This window comes from Rhinoraja longicauda, chromosome 10 (genome assembly GCF_053455715.1).
Source record: "Rhinoraja longicauda isolate Sanriku21f chromosome 10, sRhiLon1.1, whole genome shotgun sequence".
NCBI classification, from domain to species: Eukaryota; Metazoa; Chordata; class Chondrichthyes; order Rajiformes; family Arhynchobatidae; genus Rhinoraja; species Rhinoraja longicauda.
This window is the reverse complement of record NC_135962.1, coordinates 23,957,337-23,975,280: the sequence shown is the minus strand read 5'-3', so window position 1 is coordinate 23,975,280 and position 17,944 is coordinate 23,957,337. Positions and strand designations below refer to the sequence as shown.

The 17,944-nt window shown below is 41.5% G+C and overlaps 1 protein-coding gene across 4 annotated transcripts in view; it reads right to left on the bottom strand.

Annotated features, from left to right (window-relative positions):
• The window catches only part of LOC144597628 (uncharacterized), a 59,299-nt gene that overhangs the window by 13,823 nt on the left and 27,532 nt on the right, over positions 1-17,944 (bottom strand). For 2 of the 4 annotated variants that reach the window (XM_078407135.1, XM_078407137.1), the window contains 5 exons: positions 12,055-12,224; positions 8,818-8,906; positions 5,111-5,984; positions 1,550-1,823; positions 780-942 (listed from right to left, as the gene is read on the bottom strand). In XM_078407135.1, the coding sequence (XP_078263261.1) occupies positions 1,820-1,823; positions 5,111-5,984; positions 8,818-8,906; positions 12,055-12,224 (1,137 nt within the window). In that variant the 3' untranslated portion in view covers positions 780-942; positions 1,550-1,819. The remainder of the gene's footprint in view (positions 1-779; positions 943-1,549; positions 1,824-5,110; positions 5,985-8,817; positions 8,907-12,054; positions 12,225-17,944) is intronic. The other 2 variants (XM_078407136.1, XM_078407138.1) reach the window with 2 other exon arrangements.

Below are 17,944 nucleotides of genomic sequence, written 5' to 3'. Positions count from 1 at the left end.
GAACGGAGATGAGGAAAATCTTTTTCAGACAGAGTTGTAAATCTGTGGAATTCTCTGCCTCAGAAGCCAGTGGAGGCCAATTCTCTGAATGCATTCAAGAGAGAGCTAGATAGAGCTCTTAAGGATAGCGGAGTCAGGGGGTATGGGGAGAAGGCAGGAACGGGGTGCTGATTGAGAATGATCAGCCATGATCACATAGAATGGTGGTGCTGGCTCGAAGGGCCGAATGGCCTACTCCTACACCTATTGTATATTGTCTATTGTTAACTCGGACTCGCAACCACTCTTTCCTACTCAATTTACAATGCATTATGTGCCTGGGCGGACAAATGAAGACAGCCCATAAAGTATTTATTGCCTGATAGCATTGTAAACAGAATCAAACAGGTCTATTTTGGAACTTGATTTTTTTTAAATCCTGAAAATATAAATTAGTACCACCAAACACAACAGATTTATCCAGGGCAACAAAAATGCATTACTCATCCTCCAACAACCTACAGGGAAGGAACTCTGTTGTATCTACCTTAACCCGTTGGAATTCACTCCAATCCCATACTTGCACAAGCCTACTCCAGAGTAGCAACACTGTTGTGTCAGATAATTGCGAGGCAGCACTTTAAGTTTAAGCACTTTAAACACTTACAGCTTAATGACCCCCCTCAGTGAGAACACCTGTTTCTCAAAATGGAGTATCTTTTTAAAATTGTATTTGTTTTTGATAAAGAAAATGCAGGTAGTTTCTGAAAATAATTATCTTACATAATTGAGATATCTACCTCTTTGTTGCACGTTTGCAGTGTACTTTTTAATTCGAGTTGGGATGAATGCATTTTCTGCAGCAGGGAATTCTGAGAGCCGATCTCTTCAGTCAGGTGAGCTACATTCCGAACCAGAAGGAGTACATGGGCCTCCAGATGAGCAAACCTTTGCTGCACCACACTGTAAACCAATAAACACAAATATATCACAGATGAAAGCTGTCATCCTGGTAATCTGGGTGTGTTACATATTATCATTTGTGACAAAAGAATGCTCCTAAATTATTGACTTAAGACACTATCTAACTGCTGTTTCACCAGACAAGAGTGATTACACTTCAAATTAATAGAGCTTTAGGATGTCATGTGGGCATGAAAGGTCATATTATAAATGCAGATTCTGGTCCTGTTACCTGTAACAGCTTTTCCTGGGCATTGCCCTGGATATTCTGATCTTTGATCACCTGCACACAGCAAAGGGATACAATAATGTAGACTAATGCTTAACTACTAAAAGCAAGATAATATTTCCCCTGAAAAATTGGCAATGCCGAGCCTACTGGGTATACACTTAGGTACCTGAAATTTTGGAAAGAACCGCTTATCAAACATCCCTGACAATTTGTGATTGCGCTGTTGTTTTTCCTATAAATAACCTGGGATAAATTACTGGGATGCAATCGTTACTGTTCATTATTTTCACCTTTGACTTATATTTTAGTCATGTAACACTGAAATGAAAATATTGCAAAATGTTTCTTTGTGTGGTTCTTCGTTTGTATAAATACCAAATATCTTTCTGACGCTGCAATTTAAGCTGTGCCCACAGTTTGCCATTTTTCACTGCATTCTGCCCTTTCTGTTTTGATTTTCGGTTCAGTGGCAAAGGTCTGCTCTCCCTGGAAAGAAGTGCAACAAGATTCTGGTAATCTGTTTCCAGGAACTGTAGATGTTGCCGGATTGCATCGACTTGTGACATCCTTGTGGATCCAGTGGATACAAAGTCAATGCTTGATGCTGGAGCCCAACACCTCAGACGAGGAGAGTCAAATTCTCTTTCACCTGCTTTGAAGCAAGCACAATGACAGTGTTGTGAGGTGAAGCGAAAGCCCATTTAACATACATAAGTTCAATTTTTCTTCCCTGGAACTTCCTTGGGTTCTTCCCCAAGTTTATTCCTTGTATTTCAAAGGAACTGCATTGCTGCAGCCCTGTAAATGTACAAGGTCTTACTGCAAGCATGGTTGCTCAGATAGCTTTAGGTAAGTTTGAACATTATCTGGAAATCTATAGTGAGCCTGAACGTCACAACACTGACAGAAAATGATGTCTGTTTTCTATGTGGCAGGCAGTGCAGCACAACGGCGCAGCGGTAGAGTTGCTGCCTTACAGCGCCAGAAACTCGGGCTCAATCCTGACCACGAGTACTCTTTGTATGGAGTTTGTACGTCTCCCTGTGACTGCGTGGGTTTTCTCCTCCTACACTCCAGAGGCGTGCAGATGTAGTGGCTTCTGGTAATTTGTAAATTGTCTCTAGTGAGTACGATAGTGCTAGTGTACGGAGTGATCGCTGGTGGGCACAGACTCAGTGGGTCAAAGAGGCTCTTAGGCTGGATCTCTTTTTAAAAAGTCTTTGGTTTATGGGCCAGCATATCCAGCAGCTTGTAGAGCCACTGCTCACCTTACTATATATTTTTATTTATTATTTGTATCATAAAAGTCACATTGCAATATTCCACTGGTTAAGTTGCCCTCTTATCCTTTTCCTCACTGTAAATGTGTTTGTGCTGCTCCACCCTTGACCATAGTGATATTGGAGACAAAACAAAGAGCTGACATTGCAATATTTATTCTAATGTTTTCTCTCACAAACTCAGGTGCTACTTTATACTGAGCTTCTGTACAAAAATACAGCCACCTTACTGCTGTTTCACACTGCAATTTAATTTTTACCCATCCTGTCACACCGCCAAAACATGTTCACGTGTTTAAATGGTTTGGAATTAAGGGACTTCCGCTCGCAAAGAAATGTTAAAAAATAGTGCCTGATCAAAACATGAGAAACATTGACCTGGCAGCTAGATAGTAGGGGTTTAAATGGGAAAACAGAGCAGGTAGGGCAAGCACATTCCACTACAATGTTTCAAAGGCATTTGGACAGGTACTTGGACTGGAAAGGAGTGAAAGGCTCCGGGCCTAATGCAAGCAGATGGGATTAGGTCAGAAATTCCATCCAAGTCAGCATGGACAAGGTGTGTAGCAAGGGCCCATATCTGTGATGGGTGTTTCTCTGATTCCATTGTCTATCATATTTATACACATATTGCTTAAAATTGCTTTCCACCCACTGCAGTTGCTTACTGTTTGGGGACATTTATGAACTTTGATTGTCGACAAAACTAGCATAGTGGGAGGTAGTCATAAAACAATGGAAACAGGCTCTTCGGCCCTTTGAGTCCAGAGTGATCATCAACCACCCGTTTACAGAAATCTAATCCAACTTTATTCTCTCTATGTTGTTTTCAACTCTCCCCAGATTCTACCTTTCACCCAGCAAAAAAGGGCAAATTACAGCGGCCAATTAACTACCAATCTGCACATCTTTGGGATTATGGGGGGAAATGGGAATATCCGGAGGAACCCCATGCAGTCACAGGGAGAACGTATAAACTCCATACAGACAGCACCCGAGGTCAGGATTGAACCTGGGTCTCTGGCGCTGTGAGGCAGTGGCTCTACAAGCTGCAACATATGCCACCCTATAAAAAAAAACTTCCTACCACATTTTAGAGGCACATAGAAACCATACATCATTTTCTGTCAGTGTTGTGACCTCCAGGCTCACTGTAGATTTCTGGATCGTGTTCAAACTTACCTAAAGCTATCTGGACAACCATGCTTGCGGTCAGACCTTGTGCATTTACAGGAGGGGCATCTTGGTCGCTGCAATGCAGTTCCTTTGCAATACAAGGGAGAAGCTTGGGGGTGAGCCTGTAAGTTTTTGAATGATTGAGACTGCCAAATTTTGCTAAGGCATGTTCCATAATCATTCAAAAACATACATAAAACGACGAAAACAATTACAATTTGTAAGGACATAAACATAAATTAAAACTGAATAAAACTTCAAAGCTTCAATTATAAAATAATAAATGAATCAAATGACACAAAAAATCCTCATAGATGTTCCCCTCCATTCGTTGTTCTTGTGGATTCTCCAACATGACTGCTGGGAAATTATGAATGAATGAATGAATGAATAAGTTTATTGGCCAAGTATGCATATACAAGGAATGTGCCTTGGTGCTCCGCTTGTTATGGAACATCAGAAAGGGATCAGAAAATCACTGGTTGCAATGCTGCTGATCACCCATCTGCCTGCAAATCCTGAAGGTACTCAGAGTGCAGGGGGAAATGGTAGCTGTTATGCAGGAATATGCACGGGCCCAGGGTAGGTTACTTACTGGAGCAGTTAGTATTCTGTATATATTAGATTACTGTCAAAATATATTTTCAATCCTTATTTTGATATTTACCATGGCAGTTCCTAATATCCAATTACAAACAGTGCCTTGTACGGATGCAGATTGCACCACCAATATTTTAGCCAATTAGAGTCAGAGTCATACAACACGGAAACAGGCCCTTCGACTCAACATGTCCATGCCGACCAAGATGCCCCTTCTGTACTAGTCCCACCTGCACAGGTTTGGTCCATATCCCTCTAAACCTTTCCTATCTAATTGCAGTGACAACTCTACTTGTGCCTGTTCTGTGATGCACATTTGTAAAACTTAAGGGTGAAACTGGACAAGGTTAGGGATGTCAACTGATGCTATTGCTTTGGCTGCCTGTTGAACAACCCACAGAGACACAGTGCCATTAAATGTAATGAAGTCAAATATAACCAACTTGACAACAAGCAGCAAATGGGATTTTGCCTGGTCTGTATTTCCATCCGTGTCAGCCACAGTTCACCCATCCCTCTTCCCCAGCCATTACAATGGCACCTGGATTAATTGCTAGAAATACCATTATGAACATTATCACAAAATATGTTGAGAAAAGTTTGCAAAGCAATCTCCAGAAGATACAACAAATAAACAGATGAGGCAGCATAGAAGGAGAAAGAGACAAGGTTAACCTTTTATCAGAACTAGAAACATTTCTTCTGTCAGATCTTAAGGAGAGCTTGAAATAGGAAGTCTAAAATCTAAAAGGAATGATTAAATGCTGTAAGGCAAATTGGGATGAAATTGGGGCAGGTAAAAAGCAATGCATAAAGGAGTTGCAAGTGAAAATAACAATCACAATCCAGAAAATAGTTGATCTGAAATGGTTGAACTCACGAATGAGTCGAGAAGGTTGTCAGTGGCTGATCGAAAAACGAGATGCTATTCTTCGAATATATATTAAGCTTCATTTTAACTGCATAGGGGCTGAGGAGAGAGGTAAGAACAAAGTGTGGTATAGAATTCAAGTGACGGGTGATTGGACACTCGTGGTCTTGCTTACAAACTGAAAAGTGAAATTCTATACCGTCATCATTGAGTTTAGTTAAAGAGATTGACTTTAACTGAAGGTTTGGATTGCTGTCTTCGGTACTGCTATTAATTGGTCTGTGGATAACTTCATCAGCTGCAGCTCCCTCTGAATTCATTGACTCAAGTTGACTTAGGGATTTCGCTCTTTGTTTTTGTAGTGAGCACAGTACAAGAGATTGGCGTGGCCTTATCTCCGAATGATCTATGTCAGCAGCAGAGCCTAGTTGGGATGCAATTTGTTTCGTTTGTTGATTGGAGGTCTGGTTTATTCTAGGTGTGTTCACTGGAGAGAAAGGAAACGGAAAAGGCTTGAGATTTGGATGCTCTTGAAGTACCAGATCATTCAAAGGCATTTTCCCAGAACACACCATTACTTTAGGCTCTTGGTCATGGTTGACTTCACAATGTATCGCCAAATGTGACTCACTTTGGTTAGCAGACCGATGAAGAGAATTGATTTTATCCTGTGATACCAGGTGAGCCTTTGAAGCAGCGGACTCAAGAGGTGAACCAACTCTGGCATCGCAACCACCGACTGCAGTGGGTTCATTTTCAATTTCCGAATTTGCAGTTTTTCCTTTTGCAGAATGTTGATTTGCAGGAAACGTTAAATGGTGCTCATCGGTTGGATTTTCCCTGATTGTTCTGCCAAAAACATCTCTGTGGTTCTGTGGAAATTCTAAATAAAAATAATTGAAAATATTACAGATTCAAAGAATGCAGACTTAAATGTTCCATAAAGCCTAGGTTTCATGAATCTTATATTTACAAGGAAATGCTTATTGTCACCCAGGCTCTTTGTAGGCAAGACGTACGTTGAGCCAGAAGATTCATTCTAAATATTCTACCTTCTGTTACCAAGTTAACAGTTTGTTATAAATGAGATGGTCATGGTACTTCAGTTAATCCGATCCAACATTCGCCTACTTGATTATATTTTGCTAAAGACAACGTTAACCCATGACTGCACTTTTAGTTTAGTTTAAAGACACCCATGGAAACAGATCCTTTGGCCCACCAAATCCACACCTATCATTGATCATCCATTAGTTCTATGTTAACCTACTATCTCAACCACTCCCTGCACATCAGGTACAATTTCACAGAGGCCAATTAACCTACAAACTCGCAAATCTTTGGCATGTGGAAAGAAACCAGAGCACCCAGAGGAAACCCACGCACTCAACAGGGAGAATATGCAAACTCCACACAGACAGCACAGGTCAGGATTGAACCCATGACTCTAGCACTCTGAGGGAGCAGCTCTACCAGCTGCCGTGCTGAGCTGCCCTTACTATTGTATGGAGGGGGGGAGTGAAGGAGAGAGGCCAACAACTATATAACAAACACTAAACATAATGTGTAAAAAGGAACTGCAGATGCTGGTTTATACTGAAGAGCGACACAAAGTGCTGGAGTAACTCAGCTGGTCAGCCTGCATCTCTGAGAAAAAGGATGGGTGACATTTTGGATTCAGAACCCTTCTTCAGACTGAAAGTAGAGGAGCAGGGGGAACTGAAGGTAGGAAAAGGCCAAAATAAATCAGGACCTGTACAAGATTCATGTACCTTTTGCAATAATATTATTCTCCTAACTTTATGGGCTGACAGAACGCAAGTTATCATGCAGAACTGACAACTAAAAATACTTGAATGAAGCTGGATGATATGAAGGGTGATGCACGTTAAGCAGGTGGGGGGGAGGGGAGGTTGGCACGGTGGCGCAGCGGTAGAGTTGCTGCCTTACAGCGAATGCAGCGCTGGAAACTCAGGTTCGATCCTGACTATGGGCGCCGTCTGTATGGAGTTTGTACGTTCTCCCCGTGACCTGCGTGGGTTTTCTCCGAGATCTTCGGTTTCCTCCCACACTCCAAAGACATACAGGTAGGTAGGTTAACTGGCTGGGCAAATGTAAAAATTGTCCCTAGTGGGTGTAGGATAGTGTTAGTGTGCGGGGATCGCTGGGCGGCGCGGACCCGGTGGGCCGAAGGGCCTGTTTCTGCACTGTATCTCTAAATCTAAAAATCTAAATCTTAACAGCTTAAGAACCAAATTCAGCTGGGCCAGCAAAGACAAAGTAAAAGGAATCCCAATGTGCAGGGGTGAACTGGGGTGCTATGATATTGCAATCAATCCTATTCTGGAATTAAAACAAAGTGAAGGCCTTGCTACTGCAGGTAGATGTGCAGAGCATTCACTGTTCTTACGATACACAGAAAAACACAGAGAAATACAGGAAATAGGTGCAGGAGGAGGCCATCAGGCCCTTCGAGCCATCATTGTGATCATGGATGATCATCCACAATCAGTAACCTGTGCCTGCCTTCTCCCCATATCCCTTGATTCAGCTAGCCCCCAGAGCTCTATCTAACTCTTATAAATTCACCCAATGAATTGGCCTCCACAGCCTTCTGTGGCAGAGAATTCCACAAATTCACAATTCTCTGGGTGATAAAGTTTTTTCTCGCCTCAGTTTTAAATGGCCTCCCCTTTATTCTTAGACTGGGGCCCCTGGTTCTGGACTCCCCCAACATTGGGAACATTTTTCCTGCATCTAGCATACGATAGAATATTTATCCCAGGGGGGGAATTAATTTGCCAACAGCCATAAAAAACACAAAATACATGAAACATGAAAATAAAGTGACGAGTGGCAAGTCTTGGGGATGTGCAAAGATTGAGGAGGGGGGGTGTCAGTCTCAGTCTCAGTCTACCCCAAGGGGGAGTAGTTGTAAAGTTTGATAGCCACAGGGAAGAAGGATCTCCTGTGTCGTTCTGTCCTGCATCTTGGTGGAGCCAGTCTGTTACTGAAGGTACTCCTCAGGTTGACCAATGTGTCATGGAGGGATTGAGCCGTATTGTCCAGGATGTTCCGCAGTTTGAGGAGCATCCTCCCCTCCAAAACCACCTCCCAAGAATCCAACTGCGCCCCCAGGACAGAGCTGTTTCTTCATTCAAAACCGCTCTTTTCATTATTGTTCCTTTCATATTCACCCAAATTTGCCACAAGATGATGCAACTAATGCAAACAATTGTTCTGAACTACTACTCAAAACAATGCAATCTATAAAAAATAAACACGTAAAATATATATTTAGTTAGCAAATCCAGACAGAAACAAATCCAAGGAATCTACCCATTTAAGACCAGCTGTAATGTTGACAACATTCCCTTCTTTCTACTTCAGAGTAACTCTGCAATTAAAATAAAATCCATCTTTTAGACCAGCAACAATGGATATGAGTGAAGTGAAGATAGAACCAAGGAGACCAAGAAAAAAACTGCACAGGTTATGCAGGAATACAACAGCTACTGATTGTTATTAGTCCTTATCATACGCCAGGCTTAAACACTGCTCCTAAATGGAAACGTGAATTATTTTACCACTAGATTTGATCCAATAGCTTTCAAACATGCACGGAAACATGATTAGGTAGGAATATTTATAATAAGGGCAATTATTACTTAAAGTCATAAAAAACGGCATTAAATATAAAATCGATATAAAACTACCATTGTTTGCAGTGTTCTTCAGATGTGAACTTCCATGCGCTTTATCAAGAGGTAAACTCCTTTGCCAGGAAATGCCAGCCTCACGTACCCTGTGGGGAAAAATTAATACACCTTTATCTTTTATAAATTTGAATTCCAATCCCATAGGCATAATACCATTCTTTATTTTTAAGGCGGAGATTGACAGATTCTTGATTGATAAGGGTGTCAGGGGTTATGGGGAGAAGGCAGGAGAATGGAGTTAAGAGGGAAAGATAGATCAGCTATGATTGAATAAGGGAGTAGACTTGATGGGCTAAATGGCCTAATTCTGCTCCTATAACTTATGAACCATTCCAGATTTAAGACCCAAATTTATATTGAAAATACGTACTGCAATCAGGTAAGACCAAATGCTAGCTTTGTATCGCATCTATACTGTAACTGCAATACTTGTACAAAGCCAAACTATTTTGCACTTAGAAGTGTGAAAGCACTGTCAAGAATTACTGAACAAAAGAAATCAGCATTGGCCATCAGGGACATAGCATTGTGGACTCAACTGGAGTCAATCTGTAATGTAAACTCTTACACTTTCCATTGACACCACCGGACCTGATGAGGATTCAGAGTCATAGAACTGTACAGCACGGAAACAGGCCCTTCGACCCATCTTGTCGACCGAGTTGGCATATTGGGCAAGTTCCATTTGTCTACATTCGGCCCATATCCTTCTAAACCCTATCCACATATCTGTCTAAAATGGTAGTTCCATATCAATTTTATGCTTTATGATAATTTTAATAACTACAAGTAATAATTGCTTTATCACCTTCAGAAATTATCCTGATATTGAATAGTTTGCACGTTCTTGTAAATCTATGGAGATTTGAACTAATACGACTAATTTACATTTTTTTAATCCAGTGAAAGACCTTTGGAACACACCTTTACACTGACAGACCTTTGGAACACACATAGTTGTTTCATGAGGGTCGATGACCTGAGAGCTAGTTTAGATGATCAGCGAACAACAACAATGACTCAATAGTTGCCAAGGAAAACTTTAGAACTGATACCTGCCCTTAATGAAGTTTTCATTGGCATCCTAAAGTCTCCAGAAATGACTAAGAGATGAGAATAAAATTTTTGTCCTTTTGTTTATTATTTTAGAATTGATATGGGATATGGATCAAAGCAGGAAAATGAGATTACGGTCAAAACTTGGTTTTGTTCCGTGGCAAGAAAATCAAGAAACTATGGCTTTCTTGCCTGGCTTGGGTGAACTGGGCCACAGGGCCTACAGAATTTCCATGCTGCGTGACTCTGTCATTCTATAACTTCAATGGTGCTTTATTTGTCACACGTGCAACTGCAGTGAAATTATTTTTACACATGCAGGCACCGCCATGTTTTGACACCATTTCCAAAGTCCAGTCTGCCTGTGCGCTCAGTCCACTAGAGCAAATCCTGATCCACCTAAGCCCCAGGCTCCTGCAGGCCTTCCTCCGTTGCCTTTGACTAGCTCGGCCCACGAACTAACGTCCCTCTCCTCGCCCGGTCATCTTTGTGCCCTGGGGGGCACCTCCTGCAGCCAACCTTGAAGGCGCTGGAGGCATTACCCCGGTTCATCCTCCTACCGGTCCTTCCTCCTTGCATCTCACGTCTCCAGCGGCTCCCTCCTAACTTCTTTTCATGAAAAGTTGCTTGACCGGCTATACTTATCACTCTGTTTTGTAAACCAGTGGCTCGTAGAGAGGTCATGGAAAATAATATTAGAAAATGATGCATTTTTTCGTTCATCGCATTAATGAACTTGATAGGTTTCATTTCTAGGTTACATCAGCACTTGTGACCAGCACCAGGTCGCTGCATGAGGAACAGTGAAGGCTAAATACAGATTAAAGCCTAGAAATTACGGTTGACTATGTTAATGATTGAACACTCAGTTTTAACAGCTGCATTAATCCATTTAAAATAAACCATGGTCTTTTGCTTATGTGGTGTACTTTAAGCAGTCATCTGCTAATAACACCAGCACTAATCTCTTGTTTTAAAACCTCTTCAAGCCTGTAATAACGTTCTCAAAGCAATCGTGGAGGAGCTATACTGCAGCAACAATGCCGATAACACCCTGGTGTCTCTCAGTTGAGCTACCTCTTCATACATCCAGTTAAGAAACAAGGCTTTCGTACATATATATTACAGAACACAATTATAGAAACAATACATTTTACATCTTTACTCTTAGCAGGAACTCAAACATTGATGCCAGTCTGAAAGAACCATCTTACTGTACAATCTTTCCTTTGCTTTCAGGAATATGTTTCTGTCAGGTATCTATTTAGTTTAGTTTAGTTTAGTTTAGAGATACAACATGGAAACAAGCACTTTGGCCCACCATGTCCACACCAACCAGCAATCGTTCCATATACCAACACTATTTTACACACTAGGAACGATTTACAATTTTTCTCACTGAAGCCAATTAACCTACAAATCTGTGAGTCTTTGGCGTATGAGAGGAAACCGGAGCACCCGGAGAAAACCCGCGCGGTCACAGAGAGAACGTACAAACATTGTATATTCAGCATCCGTAATCAGGATCGAATCTTGGTCTCTGGCACTTAAAGGCAGCAACAGGACCGCTGCGCCACCGTGCTGCCCAAAATCTATATTCTCTGTGTTGTATTTGTGCACATTAGTTTGGTTTCAGCAAACACCTTTTCAGTAGTTATTCAATGAGTAGGATCTCATTGGCAGACACAGTGTTGGTGTAACTCAGCGGGTCAGGCAGCATCCCTGTAGAACATGGAGAGGTGACATTTTGGGCCGAGACCCTCAGACTGTAGGGGGAATGGGGGAGAGAAAGCTGGAAGATAGGAGAGGCAGGACAAAGCCTGGTAGGTAATTGGTGGAAACAGGCAAAGGAAGCTTTGATCGGCAGAAGGATGAAAACAGAAGGTGGGAAACAGGATTGAAAAATTGTGAATTGTGAAGCTAGAGGATGGGATGTAGAAGGAGGGGGAGAGGATAAATACGTGTTACTTCAGCATTTTGTGTCATTTTGTGTAAACCAGCATCTGCAGTTCCTTGTTTCTACATTCTGATCTCGTTGATGAATCGGTTTGCCTCAGTGAACCAGGTCTGAATGCACTGAAAATACCATTTTGCAATGAGGTGATGCACCAACACTAAATGCAGCATAAACCATTTTCCAATGTTGAATGCAGAACACCTTTGATCATAGAATGCTACCTTGGAACGTGGTTGGTTCTTTTCTGATTGAAGGCACTCTTGGGTTCCAAACACCCGGCTTTGTGATATTTGTTCAATGGATTTATTGATAGGTGACCAGTGAGGTGAGACTCTGTAATTGAACCAATGATGTGATAATTTTGCTCTGGGTTTTGCTTCTTGGATCTTAACTGCAAAAAGATATGAAACCGATTGTAAGTCAATCTGATAAACCACAACATCAGCAGTGATATTTATTCAAATCAAACATGGGGCGGCACAGTGGTTCAGCAGTAGAGTTGCTGCCTAGCAGCGCCAGAGACCTGTGTTTGATCCTGACCATGGGTGCTGTCTGTACCGAGTTTGAACGTTCTCCATGTGACTCCGTGGGTTTTCCCCAAGCACTACGGTTTCCTCCCACACTCCATAGGCGTACAGATTTGTAGGTTAATTGGCTTTGGTAAAAACTGTAAATTTCCCCTAGTGGTTTACGATAGTGTTAGTGTACGGGGTGATCGTTGGTCAGCATGGAGTCAGTGGGCCAGGGCCTGTTTCCACGGTGTCTATCTAAAGTCATACCTCTTAATACAAAAAAATCCCAAATTATCTTTCAAAACAAAGAAAATTGGCAAAGAGCCAAATGAGATAGTAGTTCAGTTGACTACAAGCTGTAAAAACAGCGAAAACTCTTCAAAGTTGGATTTCTATCACTCACAAAAGATGTTGATTTTGGTGTTGGAGGCTAATCTGCTAAGCTTCAAGTTAAGTTGTAAGAGTTCCTCAGGGCACTACCCAAGTTTGACTATTCTTCCTTCCCAATTATGTACAAAGTAGAGGAAACTCAAGTGACTGCAGATGCTGGATCTTGGAGCAAAAGATAAACTGCTGAAAGAATTTAGCAGATTAGCAAAGGGATGGTCGACGTTTCACTTCAAGACCCTGCATCAGAACTGAGAGTGTGGAGGGAAGAGAGCCAATATAATGAAATGAGAGAAGGAGGTGAGGCAGATTGCTTGGTGATATGCGGAAGCACATGGGGAGTGGTATGATGAGCTGATTAACCTGGTAAGGGAGAAGGAGAGGAGTGTGTTGATAATGAGGTTGGTACATGATAGATGAAAACAACAAAAGAAAAAAATAACATTTTAGGCAGATGGATACAGGTGGGGGAAGGGAGAGGGAAGGATAGAGGCAGAGGCTGATAAATGGAACCAGATAAGGGCGGAATGATGGTCAGATGCAACCAGGTGGGGAGGGGATCGGAAGAGTAGGCTAAGGAAGAAGAAACCCAGGTAGACATGCATCTGGGTGATGGGTAGATGAGCGGAGGGTGATCAGTTTGTTACAAGGGCAAGCGGTGGGGAGGGCAAAGGGCAAAAGGTGAACAAAGGGATAGAGGCCCTTGAGTGGCCTGGTGTAAGTGGGGAAAATGTTCATCTCCACTTACAATTCCTCACTCAAGGAAGTAGCCTGAGCCGCATACTCCAAAGTCTGCATATGAGCCGGTCACACAAGTATCTTGCTATGACCATCTCCAACAGGAAAATAAAAGACACAGTGCTGGAATAACTCAGCGGGTCAGGCAGTACTTCTAGAGAACATGGATAGGTGACGTTTTGGGTCGGGAGAGTTTCTTATCACATTCCCTTGACATTAAAGGATGGCACAGTGAAGCAGCAGGTAGAGCTGCTGCCTCAAAGCGCCAGAGAACCTCATTCAATCCTGACCTCGGCTGCTGACTGTATGGAGTTTGTACGTTCTTCCCGTGACCGCGTGGGTTTCCTCCGGGTGCTCCAGTTTCCTACCACATCCGAAAGACGCGCGGGTTTGTAGATTAATTTCCCTCTGTTAATTGCCCCTGATGTTCAGGGAGTGGATGAGAAAGTTGGATAGCAAAGAACGTGTGAACGGGTGATCGATGGTTGTCACGGACGGTGGATCGAAGGACCCGTTTTCATGTTCCCTCTCTAAACTAAACAAACTAAAGGGTGTCACTATAGTTGCATCACCCACCATCAACAGGCTGGGCTAATGATGAGTCAATATAAAGCCTAGCTGGACCAGCCATATAAATAAAGTGCTTACAAACCTACAAATAACAAAGCTTAATAAACTGTGGCAAGTGATAAAGCTGTTCCACCAACTGAGAAGTCGGCAATGTGATGGAGAACACTCCGCTTGCCCTGAGGTCTGAAAAAGTGTCTCGACCCGAAACCTCACCCATCCCTTCTCTCCAAAGATGCTGCCTGTCCCACTGAGTTATTCCAGATTTTTGTGTCTATCTTCGGTTTAACCAGCATCTGCAGCTCCTTCCTACACAAAGCTAAATACTATCCAGAAGAAATCACTTCACTTGCTTGGCACCTCTTCTACCATCCTCAACAACCACTCCCACCATCACTGGCAAAGCATGACAATAAAGAATATCATCTGTAACAGACATCAGAACAATTCACTAAGGTTTCTTCATCGGCACATCTGAAGCATGTGACTTATATCACCCAGTAGGGGGCAGTAGGTGAACAAGAACACCTACACTTGCACACTGCCCACCAACTGACTTGGAAAACCACCAATATCCATAGCTGGTAAAAATCCTGGGCTAGGGTGCAAGTAGATTAGAAGCATCACATGACTTGCAGTGGTTCCCAGAAATATATGATCATCCTTTAGGATGACCAAGGATGGATGATAAAGCCTTGCTTTACCACTGACCGATCCCTTGTATAAACTATTATCAAAGTAAAGGAATCTAAAGGAAGTACAAACCAGAAATTTTTATGTTGCCTTGTGTTTAAGGGTATTAATGAGATTACATAATAAACAAACAGATAAATAAAGTAAGCAATACACATTTTTATTTTCAATTTTTATGCAATTGTTTTGGCAGCAAGTCTGACTATTCACCTCTAATAGTTTTAGTTTTCATCAAAGCAAATTTGAAATAGTCAGTAATCTCAGTACAGGAATTTGATTTGATTGATTTGGAAGTCACTCCAAAGTCACAACAGCTAAAGGATGAACTCTTACACAGAAATGCATTTAATTTAATACCAATGTAACCAGAGGCTAAGCTGAAGCCAGCCCTAAATCCTGAAAGAAACAAAATCCAACATAATCCTCTCATTTAATTCTGAACAGTGGCAGATTGCCAAAATTATATGTAACTATTAGGGGAGGAAGTACATATTTGGGTTTTTTCTTTAAAATTACTCAACTCCTGAAGTAAGGCTCGATATGTTAATTCTGGCCATATATTCCTTACAATATAATACAATGCTGTGTTCACATTCCGACCTGAAATAATAAATTAGTACAAGTCCATGCAGACCTACTAATTAATTAACATGACACGTAGAGCTATCTTTACAAACTGACTAACCTGCAAAAGACAAGAGCATTATTTTTTTTTTAAAGCCATTGGTGTTTCTGTTCGAGCTCCATATTTAAAATGGATATTTGGTACCACATGCAAGCACTTTTGCAACCATGTCAAATCATCAGTTTTTGCTTTTTTAGAAAAAAATTAAATATGTATAAGAGAAAGAGTAAAAGAAGGTATAACGCACTTTCAACACTAAGGACTAACAAAATGTGGGTGTGTTACAATTAAATTTAGAAATTTGAAAAACAATACACTTAGTGTTCAAATACAAATAAAAGAATGAATTTGCTTTCATAAAAAATATTCTAATTATACAACTTTATTCCTATAGAACAAGGCAGGATTTGACCCATATCAATGCCCCACAGAGACCAGTGGGTGGAATGTGTTTAATCTGTATTTTATGGTGTGTATTGGGAAATGTCATGAAAACATGAAAGCTCTAAGCTCTTCCTCAACAAAGAAGATAAAACCTTTCTTCCTGACCCAACACATCATTATCCATGTTCTCCATGGATGCTGCCTGACCCTACTGAGTTACTCCAGCACTGTGTTTTTTTTGTTAAAAAAGCAGCATCTGTAGATGCTTGCCTTCACAAAACACCTTAACACTTTGGGGGCCCTTGGTTTCATTTTTCCTTTAATGGGCAGTGAGGTTAAATCTATAAATTAGGTTTCCAAAGGTCTTCCAATGATCTGTTTCTATTGAAGATTGTGCCAGATTTTATTTTTCCGAAGTGGGGGTAAAACTGCTGCCTTTCACCACAATTCTTAATTCTCCACTTCTTACTCAAAAAAATTTTAGAAAGAAAACATCATCATCAATCAACGAATACATTTTTCATGCTTGTGCTGGTGAAGCGGATTTTAAATTCTAATACAGCAATTATGGTGTTTACACCATAAAGTATTAGAGGGATTTAGTTCTCATCACATTAGGTATTGAACATGTAAACAGTTCTGAAGACAGGTATTTTAAAACCTTTAATTTAACGGATTCTCTGAGGTCAAGGAAAGAGCGTTCATGTCGCGGCTCTGTTTCCACCAATCTTTCCACCACTACGCAGAAGAAGCGCAAGATGCCATTGTATGCAGATGCTGAGAAGTGTGTTAAGCTCTGGCTGAACAGTTTCTAATAAGACTTGGAATAGATTGGGTAGACAGTCAGAACCTTTTTCTCCAAGGTGGAAATGTCCAACACTAGAGGGCATAGTTATAAAGTGAGAGGGATAAATTTTAATGGAGATGTGCGGGACAAGGTTTTTTTTTAGCGAGAGTGGTGAGGTCGGGAATGCATTGCCAGGGGTGGTGGTGGTGGGGGCAGATACAATAGTGGTGTTTAAGAGGCCTTTAGATGGGCACATGGAAGTGCAGGGAATAGAGAGATATGGATTATGTACAGGCAGATTAGATCAGTTTAACCAGACATCATGTATGGCACAAACTTTGTGGGTCAAAGTGCCTGTTCCTGCACTGTACTGCTCTACATTGGGTGTTCCATTCTCCTCTTCACAGTCCAACTTGATTCTGCCTTCGGTACCAGCACAAGAACACACACTAAGCTGGTGGTTACATTGTCACATGTACCTAGATGCAGTGAAATTATTTTTTTGCATACATTTTAGTGAAAACAATCTTGCTATACATAGGCACAATCATACTTAAGTACAAGAGTGTCAGAACAGTAGATTACACTAAGACAATATATAAGAGTCGCCATGTTTCCAACTCATCACCAAGCTCAGTAGCTAAGCAACATGTACCATGTAGAGGGGCTGAATCTAAACTCAGCTTCAAAAAGATCCCAAGAGAAACGTCCATTAAAGATTTTATTTTAATTTTATTTTACCTAAATGTTTTAAATTAATTGAGGGTAAAGTATTTGAATTATTTATTTTCAGTTATTTGGCCATTTATACCATTTTAAATGCCTCCAGTTAGATCAAGAGTCATGACTCTTGGGCGGCACGGTGGCGCAGCGGTAGAGTTGCTGCTTTACAGCGAATGCAGCGCCGGAGACTCAGGTTCGATCCTGACTACGGGTGCTGCACTGTAAGGAGTTTGTACGTTCTCCCCGTGACCTGCGTGGGTTTTCTCCGAGATCTTCGGTTTCCTCCCACACTCCAAAGACGTACAGGTATGTAGGTTAATTGGCTGGGTAAATGTAAAAATTGTCCCTAGTGGGTGTAGGATAGTGTTAATGTGCGGGGATCGCTGGGCAGCACGGACTTGGAGGGCCGAAAAGGCCTGTTTCCGGCTGTATATATATGATATGACTGTTTCTCACGCAACGGTCCAGATTCAGGATGATCTGGCTCAATATATCCCAGACCCTTATGTCTCAAATGCGAGTTCATTGGTTGGTTTCTCTGCCAATCTTGTTGTCTTTTCCCAATGTTTTTTTCTCCATATTGCATTTAAAGTATTGTCTCCCTGCCAATTCCCATTCATTTTTGAACCTCAAATTTTAGCTATGTGCAAACTCGCAACTACATCTACTTTAAGGGTGCTGAACTGACAGAGGAG